The sequence below is a fragment of the Equus przewalskii genome, chromosome 15, assembly GCF_037783145.1.
Source record: "Equus przewalskii isolate Varuska chromosome 15, EquPr2, whole genome shotgun sequence".
Taxonomy (NCBI): domain Eukaryota; kingdom Metazoa; phylum Chordata; class Mammalia; order Perissodactyla; family Equidae; genus Equus; species Equus przewalskii.
In genome coordinates, this window is record NC_091845.1 from 53,978,360 (window position 1) to 54,003,927 (window position 25,568).

At 49.0% G+C, this 25,568-nt stretch overlaps 1 protein-coding gene across 4 annotated transcripts in view; it reads left to right on the forward strand.

Moving 5' to 3' along the window:
- Window positions 1-25,568, forward strand: part of OSBPL10 (oxysterol binding protein like 10) — a 285,409-nt gene that overhangs the window by 253,863 nt on the left and 5,978 nt on the right. For all 4 annotated transcript variants that reach the window (XM_070575904.1, XM_070575905.1, XM_070575906.1 and 1 more), the window contains 3 exons: window positions 10,552-11,029; window positions 21,363-21,549; window positions 23,254-23,436. In XM_070575904.1, coding sequence (XP_070432005.1) covers window positions 10,552-11,029; window positions 21,363-21,549; window positions 23,254-23,436 — 848 coding nt within the window. The remainder of the gene's footprint in view (window positions 1-10,551; window positions 11,030-21,362; window positions 21,550-23,253; window positions 23,437-25,568) is intronic.

Here is a 25,568-nt window from a genome sequence, read left to right on the forward strand (position 1 = left end):
CACTGCACCTGCCAGGTACTGTTTTCGATTCTAGGAGTGCAGCAATGCACAGAACATTGAGAATCCACACCCTCACAGAGCGTGTGTGATAATGGAAGGAGACAGACAATAAAGAAGCGAGAGAAAAGAAAAGAATGTGGAGATGAGAAGTACAATAAAGGGAAATAGAGCCTGGCAGGGAGGGTATAAGGTGATGGGGTGGGGGTTGGGATGTGTCCTTTAGATAAATTGGTCAAGGTAGGATCTCCCAGGTGACACTGGAGTAGAGACCAGATTAGAATGAGAGTCAGCCAGGTGAATATCTAGTGGAAGAATGTTCTGGCCAGAGGGCACAGTGAGTGAAAAAGGCCCAAGCTGGACTTGTTTGGCATTTTGAGGATGAGAGGTAGGCCAGTGTGGCTGGATCAGAGTTGACTGGGAGAGTTGGCAGGAAGTTAAATTGGTGAGGTAGCAGGGGCTGGGTCGTAGGGTCTGGTGTAGGACGTTGGAAGGACTTGGAATGTTATTCCAAGTGATATAGGCGGCCACTGGAGAGTTTTTGTATCTTTTTTTAAAGATTGGTCCTGAGCTAACATCTGTTGCCAATCTTCTTCTTTTTTTCTTCTTCTCCCCAAACCCCCTCAATACATAGTTGTATATTCTAGTCGTAGGTCCTTCCAGTTCTGCTATGTGGGATGCCGCCTCAGCATGCCCTGATGAGCGGTGCTAGGTCCGTGCCCAGGATCTGAACTGCAAAGTCCTGGGCAGCCCAATTGGAGCGTGAGAACTTAACCACTCGGACCTGGCCCCCACTGGAGAGCTTTGAGCAAAGGAATGCATGGCCTTACTTGTATTTTTAAAGGATTATTTTGACTGCTGTGTGGACAGTAACCTGGGGCAGGGGTGAGCAGGATGCAGGCAGCAGGCATAAGGGTAGAAGCAAGGAGGAGGTGAGAGATAACAGCAGAGTGGCAGTGGCAGATCCTGGACATACTTAGAAGGTAGAACCAACAGGACATGAATATCCTGTTTGCGTATGATTGGCTGTGGAGTATGAGAGAAAGAGGATTAAAGAATGACTCTAGGGGCCGGCCCGGTGGCTCAGTGGTTAAGTGCACACGTTCCACTTTGGCAGCCCGGGGTTCGCCAGTTCAGATCCCGGGTGTGGACATAGCACTGCTTGGCAAGCCATGCTGTGGTAGGCGTCCCACATATAAAGTAGAGGAAGATGGGCAGAGATGTTAGCTCAGGGCCAGTCTTCCTCAGCAAAAAGAGGAGGATTGGCAGCAGATGTTAGCTCAGGGCTAATCTTCCTCAAAAAAAAAGGAATGACTCTAAGATTTTGACCTGAGCAACTAGAATAATAAAAATTAGAGCTGCTATTTGTTTCACTTATCTATTGTTGAGAAATTATCCCAAACGTAGTGGCTTACAATGACCATTTTATTTGCTCACAGTTATGTAATTTGGTCTGGGCTTAGCGGGGCAGTTCTGCTGCTGGTCTTGCCAGTGGCCACTCATGTGCCTGTCTTCAGCTGGTGGGTTGGTTATGGACTGGACTTGGCTGGGACAGTGGGCCTCTCTCTTTTTGTGGAGTCCTAGGCCTTTTCTCTCTCCATGTATCCTTCCCTCATGGTCTCTCCGGTTGGGTAGCCAGATATCTTATATGGCAGCTCAAAGCTCCCAAGAGAGCAAAAGTAGAAGCTGATAAGCCTTCTTAAGGCTTAGACCCAAACTGGCACTTCCACTCTATTGATTAAAGCAAGTCACAGGTCCAGCCCAGAGGAAAGAGAAGGGGACTATGCAAGGGTGTGAATTTCAGGAGCTAGAGTTCGTTGGGGGCACCAGTGCAAGAGACTACCACCACTTTTACTGAGAAGGAGAAGACTACAGGAAGAGCAGGTTGGAGATGGTGGGGGATATCATAGAGTCAATCCTGGGTCTGTTAGGTCTCAGATATCCAGTCAGTAGGCATCCATGTGGAGAGGACGTGTCGGCAGTTGGGTATAGCAGTCTGGGGTTTATGCGTGAGGGTCACGTACAACTTTGAGAGTAAACAATGTATATAGAGAGGGTGTTCAAAGCCAGGAGATGGGAATGAGCTCCTCTAGGGAGTAGTAGAGATGTGGGGGAAGAAGTCCAAGAACTGAGTCCTGGGATACTCCAATATGTAGAGGTCGGGGAGATGAGAAGGGTCCAGCAAAGGAGATTTCTGAGAAGAGTCAGCCAGTGAGGTAGGACGGACACTAGTGGAGTGTGATGTCATGGAAGCCACATGAAGAGAGAGTTTCAAGGAGAAAGGAGTTATCCACTGTGTCAAGAAAGATTGGGCCTACAATTGGATCATTGCATTTGGTTTTGTCAAGGTCTGATTGGAGTGAATTCAAGGGAGAATGGGAAGAAAAGTGGTGACAGGGACTAAAGGCAGTTCAAGGAGCTTTGACATAAAAGGGGGGCAGAAAATTAGGTGGCAGCTGGAGGAAGATCTGGAATTAAGAGAGGTTTGATTTCTTAAGATGTTGGATGCTGATGGGAGTGCTTAGGAGCGCGGGAGGAGATGACTGTAGGAGCTTGAGCAGTGAGAGGCCGTGAGACCCAGTGCAGGTGGAGGGGTCGCCTTTAGATAGGACGGTCTGTCCTTTGTAGCAGGAGGGCAGGCAGAGCGGAGGGGGGCGGGCACCAGGAGATTGCAGGAGAGCGGGTTAAGCCGGTGGCTCTGAGCCAGACGGCCTGGGTGGCGTCCTAGCTGAGTTACCTAGCCTCCGCCTGCCTCTTTCTCCTGTGTGAAACAGGGACAATTGTACCTTCCCATGGGGTTGCTCCACCTGTACGTACAGCAGTGTGTGCGGAGGACTCAGGGAGTGCCTGGCACGGAGTAAGTGCTGTGTAAGTGTTTGCTATTGTCATTGTCATGTGCTCATTCCCTGTGGCCTGCCTCGATTTTCCCAGTGAAAAAAGAAGCAAAGTGATCAGCTGAGAGTGATAAAGAGAAAAGGGTTGTTAGAGGTTTGAGGAGGGAGGAAACAACAGGCAAGGAGTAGTTGTCTCAGGGAGGGGAAGAAGAAGTGGGCGGATTGCCTGGCACCACCAGGGGGCCACTTGGGTTTCTGGGTCAGGAATTTGAAGTGAGACCAGTCAGCGTGTTATCTCTTTTGCTCCAGGAAAGTGGGGCTGCCAGGTTGAGGCATGGAGAACGTGAGGAGCTGGATTAAACCAGCGTTGAGGTTTGCTTGGTTAGTATCCCAGAGGGAGAGAGTGGCAGAGTCACTGGGAGCAGATCAAAGGGAGTAAGTGTAAGGTGGGGCCATGGCCTCCACACTGGATATGGAGGGAAATGGGGCTACAAGGGGGAGTAGACAGTACAGGGTCAACAGACTGTAGGTCTTATTGGGGCTAGGGTGGAGACAGAGTGAGCTGGACATCGAGGGGTGATGGGTGGACAGTGGGATGCTTGAAACTGAGATTAATGGAGGATGGTGGTTACGGGCACCAACAAGGCCCAGGTGTTCCTGTTTGTAACGTGTATGGATTCCTCAGGAGATTTAACCTAAACTCCAATTTTACAGATTCAGGTCAGGGAGAGATCTTCTAGAACAGTGGATTTTGAGGCTTCCAGAAGGCACAGCCGATTCCGTAGAGTTAGGTAGGAGTTTTGGGGATGCAGATGGTGATGAAAACGAGTGCAAGGCCTAGTGGATGGGGTTCTCCTCGGCCGGCGAGGTCCCTGACCCTGAAGATACCACTGCATATCCCCTCAGTCCAGGCTATGTTAGACAAGATTCATACTTTGAAAGAGAAGCTTGCTGAGGTCATTGGTAAGTTTCCATGATTCTTAAAGAATTGTTTAAATTGTTCCAATAGAACTATTTGTAAAACCACATGGAGGTTTGGTACGTGGTTGTAGTTTGTTGACCTGTTATAAAGAGAACCACACTACAACAAACATCCATGTGCTCACCACCAGGACTAAGGAAGAGACCATTATCACTACCTGTGTCCACTCTAGTGGATGTCGAACAGTTCAGCAAATGTTGCATTGTCATATGCTTCCTCACCAGTAGTAGTATAACTGGTCATGTTGTCTCTCTTTGGCTTCTTGATACTATAATGATATAGTGGACATCTTGGGCATACATACAGCTTTTTTCCTTTGATGCATTTCCAGAGTCAATCACAATATGCAAAGATTAACTTTCCTGTGCTTAAGCTCCTTCTTATAATGGGGACCATTTTATGGAAAGGGTCGGAAGGCCCAGAGTTTACCCCCAGGCAGAGCTGTGGATATTCAGGGATTGCTTCCACTTCCCTTTCCTGATGCCTTCAGCAGCTCTCTCCAAATTTTATTATTGTAACATGCTGTGGGGCAGAGCCTGCTCCCACTCCTGAAATGTTTGCCCTTTACTAGAGGACACAGTAGTAACCTGGCTTCCCTAAGCTGGTCTTGGTAAATCTGTGTCTTGAGGGGGCAACGTGTGTCATCTGCATCCTCCCTTCCTATGCTAATGGAAGGAGTTCCTCAGTCCTGCTCTTCCAGAAAGAGTTCCAAGGAGTGATGGTGAGTCTTCAGGCCCTCTGGGGACAGTGGGGGATCCAGCATAGGCCTTGACCAAGCAGAGTTGGTCACATGGCAACTCTCTACTTAATTAGCTATCCGTACATTGCAAAACCCTTCGGGGCTTTAGTGTTCTCATTGGTGAAATGGAATAGTCACACCTGCTCACAGGCTATTGAGAGGATTGAACCAGGTAATGTGAAGCCCGAAGCACTGTGTCTGGCTTGACTGCCACCTGGCTTGGCGAAGCACTGTGGCTGGTTTATGTGTGAAACATCATACATTCTTACCATACTTTTCTTGTTTTATACAATTATTTTTCTTTTTCTCAAATAATTGATTATTTATGGCAGCATCAGAGGTGGTCCCAGGGGCTTCTGTGGTCATTAGGAGACTTGCTTTTAGTCTTCAGCTTTGTCACTGAAATATTATGTGACAAGTTGCTGTCTGATCTGTTGTCCTTGTCTTCCCCTGATCTCCAGATAAGGGTGCTGATCCCTGATTGTAACCGCCACCAGCAGAACGAGCATTTACCAGGTGCTAGGTAGGCACTGGGCTAATTTTACACTCTCATTTAATACTTATCAAGAAACCTAGGAGGTTGGCATTCTTATTGACCTCATTTTATTGTGGGAGAAGTGAGTCTCGAAGAGATGCACTTGCCCAAGTACACTTGGTTGTAGCTGCCAAGAGAGGAACCTTGGCTCGCCACTCCTGATTCCCCTGTGCAGGCCGAGGTCCGGAACTCTTGAGGGATCACGGGGGTTGATTTCAACAGATGTAACTCTCTTTATGTAGTAAATATCGTCTTGGAAAAAGTAAAATTTTATTTCAAACTCTTTGCATACAACAGAAGTTTTAGTGAATGCTTTTGTGATGTTCCAGGCACCGTGAGATGGGGATGAAGGGAGCTGGCACTTTAAGGAAACCCAGGGAAACATCCTGTGGGCTAAGGAAAGAAACCTTTGACAGTGTGAATTACCTACCCTTTATTTTGTAAGATTGGGTTTTGTGTCTCTCCCGTGGTTTCCTTAAAGGATTATAGGGATCGGTCTTGGCGGGTGGTCTTGGCCCCCCTCGCTTCCTTGCTTGTGCTGGGCGGGTTTGCCAGTCTAGGGACAGAGCATTCTCAAGGTTGTTAAGTTAACTGCTGTTTCTTTGGAGAAAGTTGCACCTGCTCGCAGCCTTCCCTTGCGGAGGTCTGCTGTGTTCCCTGTTGGGGGAACTTTGACTTTCTCACTCTTTCGGGGGGCCCTTTGACTTTCTCAATGGGCAGTCAATTATTTCAGAGTTCTAAGAGCCCAACATGAAGGTTAGTTATTTACTTCTAGATTGATGCAACTTTAAATGTAATTAATAGTTCTCTGAGTCCTGAGTGCAGATCTTTTTTTTTCCCTTTCCCCAGAGTAGTTCACTGTCTTAATTACGTTAATGGGAGAAGAGGCAGCCCTGACTGATGGCTCAGTAGGTCTGCAGTAGTGGTTTCAGCCATTTGGATGCCTTCAGTCTGAACAGCTGGGCCATCACTCTCCTCTCCATTGGAGGCAGACAGCCCATTAGTACTCACCACTTCTTGGCTCTATGTCTCCAGTGTCCACCGCCCAAGGAACAGATGATTAAGTGACTTATTTCCAAAGGCACCAAACAAAAAGAAGGGAGATCGTATGAGAGAGAAATCTACTTTCATGAAAAGTATGCCATCTTGCCCAGAGTGTTCAGGTGCTGGTTTTGAAAGCCATCAATCTGATATTGTGCACAAACACCAAAAGAGATGAAAGAGAAAATAGTTATTCCAGTCCCAACCCCTTCTCCATCTCTCCCAGCATTCTACTTCCTCCAGCTCTGACAAAGCCACAGCATCATTTTCAAGTGCAGAATGCCTACCTAGTGGGTTGGGCTTGCTGTTGGCTGTGAGACCACATTCTCTGAGTCTGCAATTTGGGGAGGGTTGTCTTTGAAAACTGCTGAGTTCTCAGGTATTGGATCCCTAGAAGAGCCTTTTTCCTTTTTCCTCCAACTTTTTATTTTGTACATTTTCCAGTCTACAGTGGAGTTGCAAGAACAGTACAATGAACTCCCATATATTTTTCTCCTTTATTGGCCGATTGTTAACATTTTGCCACTTTGCCTTTCTTCTCCCTTCTTTCCTCTTTCCTACTCTCTCTCCTTCCCCACTGTCTCTTCCATCTCTCTCTCATTCCCTCCCTCTGCATCCCCACATATACACGTGTCAATATGCATATGGTTATTTCTTGTGAACCATTTCAGAGTATGTTACAGACATGACAGGTCTCCCCTACATCCATCCGTGAGCATCTCCTAACAACAAGGACATTCTCCCACACAAGACGTCTGCACACGGGAAATTCAACATTGATGCAATAGTATTTCATATATGGCCTGTAGTAAAATTTCCCCAATTTCTCCCAATAATGCTCTTTGTAGCATTAATAAGAGCAAACAGCACATTGTGGAGGCTCTGATGGAGATATGTGTGGGGTGCAGTGAGGCTGTGAAGGAGGGGGTTGTGGGTTTGGTTTGGGGAGCAGGAGCTGTCAGAAAAAGCTGTCACAGAGGAGGTAACCCTTGAGCTGAAAGATGTTTATCATTTAGACAAGGCAGGAGAGCAGGCCCGGAAAGGAATCAGGAGGGAATGTGTGTGTGGGGGAGTGCTTGTCAGGGGAGGGCTGGGGGCACAAAGGGAGGGAGAATGTGAGACTAGAAGAAAGGGGGGAGACAGGTTGGACTTTATTTACTCCTTTAGAGATTTTAGAAAGATGACTCTGGCTGTAGTGTGGAAAAGAAAGAAAGGGGGACATGACAGAAAGTTGGAAGGCCAGTTAGGAGCTATAGCTGTACCTTTCCAGAGGGGGTTGCTCTGTGTGTCCTTTCTTATTGCCAATGGTCTCCCCACTGTCTGTAATATTAATGACAGTTTCTGGAATGGTGGATTGCGTTGTCATCCTGGGAAGAGTAGGATGGACTAGAAGGTGGAGCTCATGTCCCACCCTTTTCCCTGGGCCACCTCCTGCCCTCATTTACTAATCAGGACAGTGGATGGGGTGGTCTAGCGTCCCAGTTCTTATGTCCAGTGAACTCTCACCTCCCTAGTCTGCCGATGGAAGGAAACTGTTCTCATTGGCCCGAAGCAGATAATCACGATGTATCGGGGTGATGGAAAGAAGTCTGGGGTGGCAGTTGGGAGCCCTGAGGTGCTCTGCCTGCTTCTAGGTGTAGGTATGGTGCCTTCCCTCCATCCTCCCCATCTCTGTCCCCTCACCTGTGAGACCGGGGCCTTGAACGCCATCAGCTTGAAGGTCCCTTTTGGTTCTGATGTTCAGTGATTTAGGGTTCTGAGTGGATGCTTTTTCCTATTTATTTTGTTTTAATCCTTCAGCTTCTGAGTTCAGAAATGCTGAGCGCATTAGGGGAAATACCTTAAATCCTTGCCCTTTTGAAAAGTACATAACGAGAGAGTAAATATTGTAGCTGGTTCTTTCCTGGTAATTTTAATCTTGGGTACAAACCTGAGAATTCTTGTTGTCCAGAGGTGCAGATGTTGCCGGAGAAGCTCCACTTCCACAAGGAGGGGCAAGGATGCAAGTCAGGGTCCTGGAATCATTTTCACTTGGAGTTCTATCAGGTTGACCACCCTCCGTGTAATTCTGTCCACCACCTCCCCTGGCTTGCCTCCTGATCAGAGGGCCCCCGGCTGGCCCCTGGGAATGGAGAGCGCAGGAAATCATTTGGGGATTGTCTGGAGATGTGGACGTTTGTGGCAGCTTTTCCTTTTTAATTGATTTTGCCTCACTGGGGGGGTCTCCAAGGCTGCTTAAATCCACAGTCCTCAACCTGCACAGCCTGTCTGGGGAGTTCCCAGGGGAACCCTGCAGTGGCTGCGGGGGAGAGAAGAGGGGCAATGTTTGCGGGTCTTTGGCTCTCGTTCTTTACTCTGCCATTGGCCACCCGCATGGTAGAGGCCCTGGGGAGAACACAGCGGCCTGGCCCATTACCCTCACTGGAAGGGCAGAACCCAGAGAGCACAGTGATGGCTGTTGAATGTGACCTGTCCCCACAGAAAGACATAGAAAGTAGTAACAGTAGCATCTGAAGGCCATCCTGAGTCAGGATGTGCTTTTCCTGGCCAGCTCAGATCCTTGGGCAGCTGGATTCTTAATTTTGTCAAGTTGTGGCTGAAAGAAAATCAGGACATCTCCATTAATTTGCATAGTCTTGTTTTAAATAATCTTCTAGTATATTATAAAAGCAAAGCAGAAAGATACTCAGAAAAAAAAAAGTAAAAATCACTCAATTCTATCACCAAGAGACATGTGTTAACATTTGGGGTCTTTTTATGATACTTGGATTGTGTTACGTGTTCAATTTCACATCTGGCTGCTTTTTTACTTAACACAGGTAGATTTTCCCCTGACATAGTTTTAAATGAAAGATAGAAAAGCATTAAAGATAACCAATGTCACTTCTCCAGTGCCTGGGCTTTCTGTAGTTTCTTTTGAAATCTCTGTGTTTTGCTGACCTCATGTCTGCCTGTTTGTCTGTCCTTCCTCTCAGGACATCTCTCTCCCACTGAATCTGCATCCTTTGCAAGGAAGGGTCTTGGCAGGCTGCAGTGGAGGCAGGGTTACAGATCTGTAAGCTGTGTGCTGGTCACAGTCAGCAATGTACCCCCTTGCAAATGTTTTCATGGGAGTTAAGAACTATGTGAAGGAAGGACAGACGTGGTCTGTAAGGAGGGAATGTAAACCAGCTGCATGACCTTGGTCAGCTGGCACTGGTGTGGGGCTCCTCTGCCCTCACTCAGAGGGTGCCAAGGAGCCAGCAGGGCAAGGCGAGCCTTCCAGCATCAACATCCTGTGACGCCCGATGAGGAGGAGCGATGTGAGATGCTCCAGGTCAGAGCGAGCTGGGTCTTGCCGCTAAGTGGGTGGAATAATAGTAACCAAGAACAGTCATTTTACGATCACTCCAGGGCAGTGAGAAAAAGGCTCTCTCTCCTTCAGATCTCAAGGATGGTAATGAGTTACCTGCTTTCCAGCCCTGTTCCAGAATCTTCTTCATTCGCATTGAATGATTTAATCATTGGGTTGTAGGCATTTGGGGTTGTATGGCACCTGAGTGACCACCTGGATCCACTTTGGATCAACAAGGAGTCTCTTTGTCTCACCCGTGATGGAACCATCCAGCTTTCTACTTATCTTCAGTAATAGGGCCAATAATAAACCTAAGGGTAGCCCTTATGCCAGTCTACTTACCAGAAGATTCTGTATTAAGTGCCAGCCCACCTCTTTGTAACCTCTGCTCATTTCTTCTGGCCCAACCTTGGTGAGCAACCTCCACAAATGGCTCTTCTTCTCCATGACAGCTCTGTGCACATTTGCCTGCCAATTGGCCTTGCGTCCTAGATACCTGGGCCAGGGGCTCTTTTGACGCTGCTCTCCTGCCTTGATCAAGTTGGGGTTTATATGCTTCTCTTTTAACAGAGATCTTTAAATAGATGCTTGTTGGTGGTGGATCCTGGTCTACCTGGACCCCCTTTGATGCGGCACCAACAAACCCCAGGACCCGTGTTTGTGGGAACACACTGAGCATCCCCTTGGTTGTGCCTGATGTCAGGAAGAATACAAAAAAGCCTTCCAAGCTGTTTTCTTTGTATCTCTGTATAAAGGGGAGTAAAAGAGAGCTGTGTGTTAGAAGAGTGATGGCAGTGGGGAGAGAAACAAGGCTGTTGTTTTAGCACAGATGAGCAGACAAGAAAATTGCTCAGAACAGTCTTGTCCATGAAGCAGGGTTGGCGTTGATGCCACCACCACAGCCACTTCCAATTTCTTTGATATTGTTTCCCCTGATTTGTCATTTGTGGACAAATCAAAAGAAACCGTTCCCTAGCATCAGCCGTTATGAACCTGCTTGACGGTGGTTGCAGCCGTCATCTTCTCCTTTTCAGCTTTTTCATGTGATCACAGGGCTTCCTGTCTGCCTTTGTCTCCTTCCGAACGCAGGTGGTGCTCCCCACGTTTATTCTGGAGAAGCGATCCTTGCTGGAGATGTATGCGGACTTCATGGCGCACCCAGACCTGCTGCTGGCCATCACTGCTGGAGCCACGCCAGAGGAGAGAGTCATCTGCTTCGTGGAGTATTATCTCACAGCCTTCCATGAGGGCCGCAAGGGGGCCTTGGCCAAGAAGCCCTACAACCCCATCATTGGCGAGACATTTCACTGCTCTTGGGAAGTTCCCAAGGACAGGGTCAAGCCAAAGAGGACTGCTCCCCACTCTCCTGCCAGTCATGAACACCCGATGACCGATGACCCTTCCAAAAGCTACAAACTAAGGTTTGTGGCTGAGCAAGTATCCCATCACCCGCCCATCTCCTGCTTCTACTGTGAGTGCAAGGAGAAGAGACTGTGCGTCAACACTCATGTATGGACCAAAAGCAAGTTCATGGGCATGTCCGTGGGGGTCTCTATGATAGGGGAAGGTAAGCCACGTCATACATATGATGGAGTTTGGCTGTTATACAGTGACGTTTGTATACCTGGTAGACGATCGATGATTTTTGTGGGTAGAGTTCTTTGTTTGTATTTCGTTTTAGAATTGAGGGGGAGTGGGAAAGAGGGATGGTTTTTGTTATTTTGGGACCAAGTTCTGGTAATTTCCCAATGGGGCCAAGGTGTTGGACTCAGTGGGATGCAGCTTTTGCCTAACTGGCTGTGCCCTGGATCTTCACATGCCCTGCATGTGGGTGAGCTGCCTTATGTGTACTTAGTCTTTCAGCTTTGCGTGAATATTACAGTTGGCTCCAAATCTGTGAAAACATATTTTTTATGTATTCTCACTGGTGTTCTGGCTCACAGACAATGAGGATAATAGTGCTGCCTATTCAAAATCTGCTCATAAAAATTCCCAAGGCAAGTCTCAGGACTCTGTGCTAGAGATTCTGAAGCAGGAACACAGTGTGATCACACCATGCGTGGATTACACGTTCTTGTTTCAGCAAATAGCTGTGAATGAAGTTTATTCATTGTTTGAAGAAACCCATAATAATCCTTGTTAAATTCAAGCATCTGTATTAGTGGTTCTTCAACTTCTTTTGAGTCACAAATTCCTTTGAGACTTTAAGGGTATAGACTCTCTTCCCAGAAAAAAAAAATCCACCACAAAGTTTGACTTTCAGTTCCAAGGAGTATGTGGCTGCTTGGAAACCCTTCCAAACCCCATGAGATAAAAACTCCTTTCATTCCCTGAGCACGTTTTTATTGAGCACCTACTGGATGGCAGACAGTGTCTTAGGAGCTATGGATACGTGTATGAACAAAACAGACCAAAAATTCTGTCCTCATGAAGCTTCTGTTCCACTGGGGACATAAAATTATGTTGGCTGTGTTGGAAGGTGTTAGTGCTATGGAGAAAAATAAGGCAGGGAAGGGACCTGTGAGTGGTGGGAAAGGGCAGTGGGACTGTAGGATAGCATAGTATGGGATGGTGGCAGGAAGGCCTCACTGAGAAGGTGACATGTGAGCAAAGACCCAAAGCGGGTGATGAAGGACAAGCCTTGTTGATCAGGGGATGAGTGTATATGGAAGAAAGAACAAGGCAGAGGCCCAGGGGCAGGGTGGTCCCTGGCATGTTGGTGAAAGGCAGAAAGCTGTGTGGCTGGAGCAGCGTGAATGAGGCAGGGAGTGAAGATGAGGACAGAGAGGTGACTGTGGCCAGATCATGTAGGGCCTCAGGGGCCAATGCCAGGGGTGTTTGACTTTTACACTGAGTGAGCTGCGTAGCTGTTGAGGGTTTTGAGCAGAAGAGTACCATGATCTGAGTTACAGGTTAGCAAGATTGTTCCAGCTGCTTGTTGAAAATAGACCACAAGAGGGGTCAAGGTGGAAGCAAGGAGACCAGTTAGGAGATTATTATAATAATCCAGGAAGAGATGATGGTGGCTTGGACCAGGATGGAAGTGGTGGAGGCGGTAAAATGTGGTGAGGGTCTGGATGTATTCTGAAGTAGAGAAAGCCAAGAGGGTTTGCCTCTGGATTGGATGTGGGGTATGAGAGAAAGGACACGCCAAGGCTTTTGAGCTGTGCAACCAGAAGGATGGAATAGCATTAACTGAGATGCGGAACACTGAGGGCTGGGGAGGGAACACTAGTTTGGAGGGAGAGTATAGGAGCTCAGTGAGGTTGTGTTATGGTTTAGCATTCAAGCTTGAGTAGACAATTGCATGTACAGGCTGGAGTTCTGGGGGGAGGTAAAAACGTGTAATTTAAGACCTGAGGACTAATGAGATTGCTGAGTGAGCACTGATCCCTGCAGCCCTCCAGCTTTAAGATGTCCCAAAGGTGAGGAGTAGACAGTCAATGAGACTGAGGAGGAGTGGCCAGAGGGAATGGGAGAATGTGTTTGCTGCAAGCCAAGTGGAGAAAGGGTTTCAAGGAGGGGAGGGAGTGATCAACTGCGTCAGATGATGCTGATTAATTCTGGGAAGATAAGAACTGAGAATTGACCATTGGAGTTTGGACTGTGCAGGTTATTGGTGACCTTGACAAGGGCTGTCAGTGGAGTGGTGCTAGTGAAAAGCTGATTGAAATAGATTCAAGAGAGAATGGGAGGACAGGAATTGGAGAAACTAAATATAGACAACTTTTCCTTGTTTATTGTTTGAATGCCGTGTACTGTTGAGGAAAAAACCTCTCCTGAGTTCCCCTTCCCTGTTCTGTGTCTGGGCTGTCGGTTTACCCTCGGACATGCTCATCTTCCATGCAGAGATAAGACGGCAACTCCAGAACACCCAGAGATGAGCCCATCTTCCATGGCGGGTCTTCATGGGGGTCTTCCATGCCCACAGGCTCAGTATTCAGCCAACTGACCCTGCGCTGACTGCGCCTTCCTCTCAATGATCAGTCAGGTTCAAGAAATTCACCCAAAGGAGATTCATCAGTTTGCGAGGGAGGCCAGGGACTCACCTGTCACCAGGTTGACCTTGGGCCACCTAGTTTTAGGCTTTCTCCATGATCTAGATGGGGATGGGTTGTGTGTGTGTAGAGGGAGGGGTGGACACATTCCTCTTTAAATAAACCACACCAATAATGAATATCATTTCCCCCTTATATACTTTTTTGTGGGAGTGCAACATTGCAACCATTTCCTATCTGAAAAATTCCACAAGACTACTAGTCAGAAGTAGCTTTCTTCTTAAGGAGGAGTTGTTACCTGCGATCACAGGACCATGAAATCTTGTAGCTGAAAGAAGGTTTGTCCATCTCTCAAGCCCCAGGGTTTCCAGGCGTGCCATAGACATCCCAGGGCTCCACGGAGGGCTCAGGCCCTGAGGTGCGTGAAGGGAGTGAGTGGTGGGGCTCTCTCCCAGCCCCACTGCAACCTGAGCATCTCCACTCTTAGCTGTTTACCTGTTGGACTTCCCTGTGAGTTCGTTTGCAAGAGGGTTCAGTTGCTTCAAAATGTTTAGCAAACCTCTTGTGAGTTCAGCTGCCCCTCGCCTTACAGAAGAGGAGCCTGAGGGAAGCAACTTGCCCACAGTTGCGTGTATAACACCTGACCACATACATCCTCCCCTCACCACAGCCCGGTGAGGAGGGCTGCAGGAAGGTGCCTGGCTTGCCGAGGCAGGGACCATATGTCATCAACGTGTCTCTCATCTGTGGATGAGAAAGCAGAATCAGCGAGGATCTAGGAGTCACAGGAGGCCACGATCAGGAATATAGAGGAGGTGGGGTGAGCAGCAGGTGGAGGACCAGGTGAGAGGTGGTCGGCGGCCGAATGGCTTTAGGGTCCCTTAGGGGCAGAGCCAGGGCTGTTGAGGGCTGTCTCCCTGAAGCTGAGAAGACACCCGATTCAGGTTTGCTTTCGGAGGGGGAGGGGGAGAATGAGTTTGGGAGTATCCTTGCAGGCCTCTCTTCTGATCCCAGCGACTTGTTTCTCTCAACCCGTCCTTCTCTTCAGAGCCTGCGACAGGGAGCTGCCCCCATGCACCACTGCTGGGTTAAAGCCACGTGGGAGGTCCCAACAAGGCCTCCTGCAGTGCCGTGAACTCAGAGCTTGGGTTTAACTCCCCGGTAGCTCTCCCTGCTGAAGGCAGGGAGAGCAATGCAAGGCAGAGGATTGCTAAGGAGCCCATGTGGGAGGTTTCTGTTTGCGCTGATGCGTACGTTTGAGTTTGTAATAAGAAATGGGAGTGGCATTCTCTCGATTTTGACTTATCCGGGGGCTCTGTGTTTCTGTAGGTTGCCAAAGGCCCACCTAATGCCATGAGGTTTGTACGTAATGGTAAAGTCTTCTCCTTTGTTTAAAAACAAAATTGGCATTCAGGAGACTCTTCTCATTCTGCTTAATTTTATTACTTCTTCTAAATTTCCCACATGACAAGTCATTTGAAGATGAAGTATGTTTGTTTGCTGGAGAAGGCAGAGTGTTGGGCCGGTTCCCCCCGTGCGTTTGGCCTCACCGCCCGTGTGAGTCGATCCCCTGCACATTCTGTAGACATACTGTTTTCAGTGTGTTTACTTCCTTATCTGAGGGGGGTGGCTCCCCTCAGTCCATGGGCTTATTCATTTGTTTATCATGCATCCATTCATTTGTGATGTGAACAGCACATTCTTCGTGCTGGGCATGCAGCAGTGACCTGGACAGACTGATGTCCGTGCCCTTGTGGAGGTGACGTTCTAATGGACGAGTCAAAACAAGACACAAGCATGTGATAGATGCTGGCTGGTGCTAAGGAGACAAAGCAGGACAGGATGATAGAGTGGAGGGCTGGCGGGGATGTGGCAGTTTTTAATAGGCCGGACCTCAGTGAGAATGGAGCACTTGAGTAAAGGCTTGACGGAGGTGAGAGAGAGTAAGCCATGTGGATGGCTTAAGAAAGGGTGTTCCAAGCAAACGGAGCAGCAGTTTCCAATACCTTGAGACAGGAGCGTCTGGCTGGGGTGTTCTAGGAGCAGCACAGAGGCCAGTGGGACTGGAGCAGAGTGAGCGAGTGGAGGAGACGAGATCAGAGAGAAGGGGCCAGATCGCGAGGGCTGCTTTGGGGTGGGTCCTGGAAGGACTTGGCTTTTACTCTTGAGTGAGAGTGGGAGTTAGTGGAGGGTGACACGGTTTTAGGGGCAGCCCCATGGCTGCTGTGTGAAGAAGAGACTGAAGGTGGAGCGGGGAGGGCCCAGTGGCAAAGCTAGAGGTAGGCACACAAGTTGTTTCTTTTCTCTTCTTCCCTCCCAAAGACACACACACACACACACACACACACACACTCTCACTCACTCACTCACTCACACTCACTCACTCACTGACTCACTCACTGCAGCTCTCTCTCTCTCTCTCTTTCTGTTACTTTAAATCTTTGGCCAAAATAAGTGCTTGATGAATATAATATCTTCTGTTAAAACCAAATGCCTTCTCCGGTACCCAGAAAATGTTTATTCAAGTTCCTTTCTGGGGACTCCCCCCGCTCGGCAGAAACGCTGGCTGCCACTCGTCAAGGTGTGGGAAAATCACAGGTCCTTAAATGAGAGGATAGAGTGGGGTCTTCCCAGTCTCCGGGCCCTTAAGCAGGGATTCTTGACATTAGACAAATATCTGGAAATTTTTTATAAAGATGAAGATTTACACATCCGTTTCTAATGATTTAGGGAATTCTTCAATCAGAGAAGCTCTGTCTCTGCCTGGCCTCGGTGACGCTTCCTTCTCTTACCATATGTGGTGGACGCCCCAACCCCCAACCACCTCCCAGGAGTGGGCTGTGGTGAGGGGGTGGGTGTGTGCCAGTGCTGCCTGTGTAACCACATCTTTATGCTGGCTCTTCCCTCCCAGCACACTTTGCTCATCTGCCCGCTTGCGTCCATTCTCTGTGCCCTGGTCCATCCCGTCAGCCCCCTCTTGTGTCTTGTGTCTCCCACTGAAGCACCCCTCTTCCGGGCTCCTTGCTTAGCCCTGCAGAATGCGCTGCCGGCCCTTCGTCTGCTCTGGAACTTTACTGGACAGGCCTGGGCTCCTTCCCTGCTGCCTCCCCCACCGTCTCCCCGGGGTTAACTGACACCTTCGCTGTCTCTTGTTGTTGAGGGTCTGTCTCTGCAGGGTGGGCCTCTGCTGTCTCAGGGTCTTGGCTCCCTGTCCCCGACTGGTGGCGGTGGGGCACGCTCGGATGCCCAGGAGCTCTTCCTGCTGTGGGAGGGAGGCCAGGGGACACCCTCTCCCGGGGCCTCCGCTGGAGCCATCCCCTGAAGCAGCGTTAGAATTCGCTGCTCTCACCTTTTCTACCTGCTTGAAAATTCTACTTAGAGCTCCTCAGAGTGCGGAAATCAGAAAGAAAATTCGGGAGAGAGACTATGGAAGGCCGTTCCCAGGACATAGGGTTTCCTGGCCACCAACCCGCTGGATGCCCGATGTGGGCAGACCTGGGAAGAGTCGGGACCACTGGCTCATTCTTGTGAGGCCTTCCGTCTGCCAAAGTCCCTTCATTGCTACGGCCCCCTTTCTTTCATGTCGATGAAATGTGAGCTCTGTAACACAAATGATCTTACTTTTCACGCAAAATACTTCTAAAATTCCCCAAACTTTCAAGCAAAACGTCTGGTTCCTGCACTCAGAGCTCCTTTGAGGGGCGGGGCACGGGGAGGCAGGTTATTCTTCTTTTCCTCACTTATTCCCTCCACTGCTCACCCCTGCTCACTCTGCTGGGGAGCCGAGGGGCGTTCAACTACTCTTGCAGCCCGCTTCCCCCCAATCTCCAGAACCGGCGCCCACTATACGGCACAGCCCCTTAATCAAGTCTGGGGGCAAAGGCAATTCGTTCTAGGAAGAGAACTGACCCGTTTGCTCGGTGCTCATGAGTGCCGGTGCTGCCAGTGCCTGCGGGCCCAGGTCCCCAGTGTCACTTGCTGTGATTCTGTGCTTTCCGGGAGTAAATGTCCTAACGGAATGTTTTGGTTCCTTAGATTGAGAACACGTGCGAAATTGTTTTAAATGTATCACTTTGACAGTTTTAGTGCTTTGCCTTCTGTTTATTGGTAAGTCAATTTGCGGGATTTAAAACCAAAATCTCCCCGCCTGAGGACTAAGCGCGGCATGGAGAGATGGATTCTTTGGCGTTTTCCCGCTTCTCACGGCTCTGAGGCTGATTAATTTGTGACTCTGTTGGTAAGTCCAGTTAGAGTATAGTCTTTTATTCCTATTAGGGACAGATTTTTTTTTTTTATGCAACTCTGAAAAAAAGAGTTAGTACTGAGAAGGCACAATTACAGGTGATTTACTGAGTAAGCCCACATGTATAGATTTTCAGAAAAGAGCCCAAGGAGTGTGGTGTCGCCAGGGCCCCCAGACCAGCCGAGCTTGGGACTCACATGATTTCTGTGAGCTGGAGGGAAATTTCACGTTGGTTTGAGAGAGACTTTTCTAGAGATGAGTGGGAGGCAGATACCTCCCACCTGTCTCTTCATCCCTCATGTGCATGACCTACCACCAGACTTTGTCATTTCCTCTCTATTCCCAAGTGGAAATGCCACTGTTAAGGATTCACACCCATCGAGAGAGCTGCTTTGGAGAGCGAGGGGCAGTTAGAACATAGAACTTTCCGGATTCTGGCAGTGTATCAGGCTGCGTACTTTCAGCTGAGTTTTAGAACTGCCTTCTCATCCTTACCACAGCCCTGTGAGGGACAGACACCACTACCCCTGTGTCACAGATGAGAAAACTGAGGCGCCAAGAAGGTAAGGTCACCAGGCTAGTGAGTGACAGAGGACTTGGAAGGATCCTCTAAGATCTCATCTGAGTCTCTAAAAAAACCTGTGACATGTTCTCTGTGTAAATACATTGCAAAGAAAATGTCAGTGTACGGTCCTACCTCACGAAGCTGATGTTTGTGAACGAGACCAGGAAGACTTAGCATGGGGAGCTCATGGCTGTGTGTGGTCCTGTTCTGAAGAGAGAGGCTGCTGGCAAGACGTGCCAGTGGGCGAGTCCCCCAGGTACCCTCAGTTAGTGACTGGAAGGACTAACCACCAAATCAGGACGCCACAGACATCAGGGCGAGGCGGTGCTTTCGGGCAGACATATTGACCACCTGGAACGGGTTTACTACCAAGGAGTCTGTTAGCATGGAGGGCAGGGTTGGGGGCTAGGGAAGCTTCTCCGGGGCCTTGAAGGCAGGGTGACTGAGGGTCTGCCAGCCTCTTCTACAGGGTCCCAGGGGCATCTCCCAGCTGCCACAGGCTCTGAGACTATGAGAATGGGGCTGGCACTCGAGGAACCGGAGGCTTGTGAATAGAACTGGGGCAGAGAGAGAAATCTGAGGTGACCTCCCTCTCGTCAGCTTTCACTTCCGGTTCTTCTTGACTGTTGGTGTCATACCTTGGTTTGCCATTAGCTGCAATTTTCCACCTGCTTTGGGCTGTCTTCCTGAGCAACCTAATTCAGGGAAGTCAGACACAAAGTCAGCTTTGAAACAGAATTCTATCAGACTGACCATGCTCCTCCCAGGGTCCTGATCGGAAACTATAAGGATTGAGATACTAAAGTCTAATTCTCCTCCCAGGCACGCGATGGTCCTCCCTCATGTGCCTGTGGAGGCCAGGGCCTCACGGGTCATCTGGGGTGTTTCTCGTCTCTGAGGCGTAGGAGGAGAGACGAGTGTCAGAGTGGGAGCATGAGGTGGCCCGGGGCTTTCCTTGTAGGAGGATGGGTTACTGCAATGATGAAAGCTGGGGAAGTAGAGGGGGTCAGTCTGTTCTGAGGTTCAGTATATATGCTGTAGTGGAGTCATGCTGTTTGTACGTTTATGTCACACATATTCAGTTACGTTCCTGGCCAGGGAGAGAAAGATTTAAATGTGATATCCACCCTCCACTGCTGACCATGTGATCGTGTGTGACCCACAAATCCATTTCTCCTTGCTGGTCTCAGCTCCTGCCTGTCCCCACGTGTGTGAGCATCCTTCCCCTGGGAGTGATCAACTCCGCTATACACATGCGGGCACATCCCCCGGGTTTACAGACCAGTCGTGTGTTTCTGAGGAGGGCAGAGCTGCCTTTCCTGGACTTGTCAGGACCAGCAACCTCACTCTCAGTTAAGCCCAGTGTGTTATCTACAGACGGTAGCACGTGCTGATGAAAGGGATTTTCAGGGGTAAATGGAGTTATAGTTAAACGCATCTTCTTCTTGACTTTAGAGACTCAGCATTCCTGACTCCTCTGTGCCGTTTAGTGCCGTCTCTCCTCAGATCCCCAGGAGCTCATCAGTATTAGAAGACACACACACACACTCATCTCTCTCCTGGGCAAGTCCCAGCTCTGAGTGATTTAGATGCTTGTCCAGCCTAAGAGAGAAGTAGTAACCAGCCAGTTACTTAACCTGAGTTTATTTTCTCATCCTTATTGCAAGACAGTAGTAATTATTGCCACAGAGAGAGGTTGTAAAGCTGAGGGAGGGAATGCGTGTGAAGCCCCCAGGAACGCCTGGCAGCCAGAAGGTGCCATATGTGGGCCCTGTTGACCCCACTCCTCACTCTCTGCACCGGAGGAACCCGGAGCCTGGGGAGGGAACACCACTAACCACCTCTGGTCTCCCCTGTCTGGCCAAAGGACAGAAGTTTCCTTCCTGAGGCTCACAGGACCCTGGATCATCACCAGGCCAGAAGGAGCCAGAGTAGAGTTATTCAGGGAGCTGAGCCCCAGCGCTGGAATGGGATGCTAAGACGATGCTGTAGCAGAACAAATCTTAGCCCATAGCCTGGTTCTCAGGGCCTCTCTGTGAATCAAAATGCAGCCTCTCAGCACAGAGGCAGCCCTGTGGGTGCCCAGCCAGACTAGCCGAAGCCAGGGCTGGATTTCAGCCCTCGATGGGCACCTGTGTGCAGTGCACAAACTGTACAGCACCCTGGGAGTCTATGCGTTTTGGGGGGTGGTCACATCAGCCTTTGAGAGCTTCATGAAAACTGTGGCCCTTTTCCCTAGAAAAATAGACAAACCCACAAATTTTGCATTGTTTGAAGAGAATTAAGACCTCCCTAGGCATAAGGCTTGGATCCTAGGATGGAGAACCTCTAGGTGCGTGGGCTCTGTCCAGCTCCTGCTCATGGCATGCGTCTGCCCGAGCCTGCCGATAGCAGCTGTGCTGTCTGATTTCTCCCATTTCATGAGAACCATTGAGGTTGTTTTCGTTGCTCCCAGGATAAAGGGAAAACTCCTTAATGTGCTTTTTCGAAGTTTAAAAGACAAGATCTGGCCCCCACTGACCTGGCCAGCCTTCACGCCTGTACACACTACCTCCATTTCTGCATAATGGCCCTTTTCTCAGCCCCTTCATGCTTACCAGGCTCCTTCTCACCACAGAGCCTTTGCACATACTCTTCCCTGTGCCTAGAGGACTGTTCCCTCCCCTCTTGACCTACTCAACTGCTTATCCAGATCAAGTGTCCCTTCCTTAGGGAATCTTCTTTTTCCAGCTCAACTCCTGTTGGAGGGTTCCAAAGCACTGGGTACCTCTCCCTCCTGTCCTCATCACAGTTAGAATTTTGTGTTTGCCAGGTGATTAATTAGTATCCTCCTTTCTCTTGTGCTCCTTGAGGGCAGAAAGTGGGTGTGTCTCATTCACCCTTGTATTCCTAGTGCCTTGCCCAGTGCCTGGCACACAGCAGAGCACACAGTAAATAAGCACATGGTGAATGACTGACTGACCTTTGCAAAGGTGGGAGACACGGCATCCATCGCAGGAGGCGGTTTGGTTTCTCATCTTTCTTTGTCTTTTGATCCCCAGCTGCCTTTTTCTCATGTCTGTGTACCTAACCCTTCCCTCCTCTCTCCCTGGAGGTGTGCTGAGGCTCCTGGAACACGGGGAGGAGTATGTGTTCACCCTGCCTAGTGCCTACGCCCGGTCCATTCTCACCATCCCGTGGGTGGAGCTAGGAGGAAAAGTCAGCATCAGCTGCGCCAAGACCGGGTACTCGGCCACAGTGACATTCCACACGAAGCCTTTTTACGGAGGGAAAGTCCACAGGTAGGAGGAGGCCAGGAAGGCTCCATCTTTCTCTTATTATGATGCTCTGAGTTTCTTTTCTCCATTAGAAGATTGGGTTCCAGCCACGGGATGAGTTGAAAATCAAGATAAAGGTACAGATCTTTTTCAGAAGAGGTGCCTCCTTTTTCCCCCTCACGTGGCAGTTTTTTGAGCCCCCCCCCACCCCCCAGTCTAAACAGCGTATTTGCAGAACACGCACCAGAGAACAAAAGGCTTTTCCATTTGTGACAATAAACTTTCCCTTCTGAGGCCACAGCCTGTTTCTCTGTAGGGAAGCAGTTTGATCTGTGAGCTCGGGCACTGCCCGAGAGCTCCCCATTTCATGTTAAGTTGGTTCCATTAAGTGTTCTGAATCCCCTGTCTTCTGTGAGATCAGGACTTTTTTTTTCCTTTTAGAAGCTGGGGCAGCCCAATCCTAAGAAATCGAAGGAGAAGTCTGCTGTTTGAGGGATGCGTAAAGTTGTTTTGATTGCGACAGTTAGAGAACTTCCTCCTTCGGAGCAGATCTCCATATAAGCCGGCTCCCATCTTTGCCCTTTTTCTTGGAAAGTGTTTTCCTGTACTGTTCATGTGAAGGTATCAGAGTGTCGCCCAGGACAGTAGACGCCCTCAGAGGCCATTTTGGAGCCACACACACTGGCTACAGAATTGTGTGCATTTCTCTCCAGCCCCACAGTCCCTTGTACCACGTGGGTAGCTTGAAATTGGCAGTGGTTTGCCACTGCAGAAATTGGCAGGTGCTACAAGTCAGGTGTTTTCCCTCCTGGAGAGCCAGCTGTTAAACCTTTACCAGCACGCCCTGAACACCCTTCCACTGTGTGCAGCCAGAAGATTCCTGAGGCTGCCCGTGAGCCTTTGCCTTGCCAGCTAGGAACCGTGGCCTGTTCAGGCTCAGGGAAAAGCTTCCAAGGCTGTGTTTGAAAACTCTAAATTCAAGCTGAGCTGGCCTGTTAGAAGAGAGGAGCTTAGTTCCTACACTTGGCTGCTTTGGGGCAGCCTTCCCAAAGGCAGCCTGATTTGACCCATAGGCTGAATCGACCTTGTTTAAGGGTTGAAAAAGTATCCCTACTCTCCCTATGCTCCTTTGGTGGTTAACATGTAGCACTATTAGGGATCTGGCCTGGTGGCATAATGATTAAGTTTGGCATGCTCTGCTTCGGCGGCCCAGGTTTGCGGGTTCAGATCCTGGGCGTGGACCTACACCACTTGTCAGCCATACTGTGGTGGCGACCCACATACAGAAGTGGAGGAAGATTGGCACAGATATTAGCTCAGGGCCAATCTTCCTCACCAAAACAAGTAGCACTATTAGATGCTATTTTGGGTAGGAGAAGGGTATATTTTGTCTCTACTGAAAGGCTTGGTTTCCACCCCAATAATAACATTTTATATAACCTTTACATGTTTATCAAAACTAAGAAATTAACATTGCTGCATTACTGTCAACTAATCTACAGACTTGACTCAGATCTCACCATTTTGTTCCAGCAGTGCTTTCTTTTTCTGTTCAAGGATGTTAGATCACATTTTAAGAGCTAGTCTTTGAGCAAAATAGCAAAAAACCATTCCCTCTTCCCTGTCATCCCATAAAAAAAGTCTCTAAATGTGAGTACAGCTTTTGAGGTCAGTCTCTGTTTTCATAATCTCACAAAGCGATTTCTTTTGACTTATTTGTTAATTCAGGGTCACAGCAGAAGTGAAGCACAACCCAACCAACACCATCGTTTGTAAGGCCCATGGGGAGTGGAACGGTACCTTAGAGTTCACCTACAACAACGGAGAAACCAAAGTCATCGACACAACCACATTGCCAGTGTACCCAAAGAAGATCAGACCCCTGGAGAAGCAGGGGCCCATGGAGTCCAGGTGGGAATCAGGCCGTGTGCTTCTCTCCAACTTCGCTGGCCTCAGCACTTGACCTAAGGAACCAGAGAGGAAGCCTTTGAATGCTCAGCAAGTGGAAATGGGCTAGGAATCATGTTCTTCTGGCTGCTTTAGATACTTGAATTTTCCACTGGTGTCACTTAGGAGTAGACCCTTTGAAGCTTTCGGTCTAGTTATTCTGCGTTTATGGGATGGCATGGGAAGACGGTCTATAGCACACTTTCTTTTTTTTCTTTCTTCTTCTCCCCGAAGCGCCCCCAGTGCATAGTTGTATGTTCTAGTTGCAGGTCCTTCTAGCTGTGATGTGGGACGCCGCCTCAGCATGGCTTGAGGAGCGATGCTAGGTCTGCACGCCCAGGATCCAAACCAGTGAAACCCTGGGCCACCGAAGCTGAGCACGCGAACTTAACCACTTGGCTGTGGGGCCGGCCCCTACAGCAGACTTTTAATGCCTGTCCTAAAAGAGGTTGTCAACTCAACTGTTCTGTTGCTTAATTGCAAAGTTAAGTACCGAGAGTAGCTAGTAATCAAAGAATTATGCAGTGATCCAATGAGATACTTTTTTTTCCTTACCAGATTAGCAACATATTAAACAAAATTTCAGTGCTGGCAAGCGTGTGATAAAATGGACACTCTACACCCTCTGCTTAACAGTAGGAAGGTGTACAGTTCAGCTGCATGGATCAGTAGCTTTACGTTCATGATTTCACTTGAATCTTGCATTCCTCTTCTGGGAATCTATTCTAAGGGAAAATTCTTAAATTCAGAAAAAATTTTAAATATAAAATTGGGTAGTTTTTTAAAAAGAAAACTAAACAAACAAACGAAAGAAAAAGAAACCACCTCACTGTCCAGCGATGGGAAGATGGTTAGGTAAATTGTGGCGTGTCCACTCAGTGAGAGTGTCGGCTCTGTGCCGTGAATCGCTGCAGCCACTCCCAGTGATGTTCACACAGGCACACGAGCTTCGGAAGCTGCTTGGAATATGCCGTCTTCGCCTTTTAATCCAGGAGGTCAGCAGACGATGGCCCCTGGCCTAATCCAGCCCATGGCTCGGTTCGTGAAGTTTTGTGGGAACACGGCTGTGACCATTCGTTTACACAGGAACTGCCTTCCTGCCACGATGGCGGTTAAGTGGTTGCGACCGAGACCATCGGCCTGCAAAGCCTAAAATGTTTACTATCTGGCCCTTTACAGAAAATGTGTGCTGACCCCTGCCCTTATCTAAAAGCGTGCTGCTCTTTAGAAAGGAGATGTGGGCTTAAAATGAAATGACAAGTGATTCTGTGAGAGGACAGGCATCACAAGAAGAGTATGTAACCTGATAGAAGAAGCGCTTGTTATGTGGAAGCACAGCTGGGATACAATGGTGTGTAGAAATAATGCATTATTCTACACATGTTTAGTAACCACGGGGCTTCCGTGTCCCTGGAGCCTTTGCTGTGTTGTAGGATTAGTACATTCCTCCTTGTTAGTCTGTTTATTTGAGGACAGTGAGTGTAACCTTCTTTGTGTCCAAATGGAGGGCATGAACTTTCACCCACTGGCATTTTCAGCCCAGCCGATTGGGTGGTGATAGCGGGACAAGGCACGGGCTGCAATAGGAAAGAAACCCATCCTCTTGCCTACACGGCCTCTGATGACGCCTTCCCAGAGTCAGGAGCCCTGTGGTTCATCTCATGGCAGACTTGTTTCTGGTTTGGCTGTTGAGAACGAAATTGTGATTACCTCGTGCTCTTCCTCCAAGGATATCAGAGTAGCTGAGCTGCTCCTCATTGAGACTCTCTCTGCTGCCTCAGTTAGCCCATGGCGACTCAGAAGTTAGCCTGGAGCAAGGATGGAGTCTGATACCACAGTAAGAGAGAGGAATATTACCTCTTCTGTCTTCATATGTGGACCTGACCGAAACATGGAGCTGGGCTGTGGGGAAACCGAGCCTAGCCCACTCCGTTCTCCAGAGAGGAACCAGCCCTGAGAGCTGGAGTGGCTGGTCCAGAGGCTCTCTTTCTGCTCAGAGCACCTGAGCCTTCTCACCCCACTGGGCCTTACCTGCAGAGGCAAAGGAGAGACCATTTGTATGGCTAGGTGGGCCAGTGGTTAGAACAGGCGTCTCA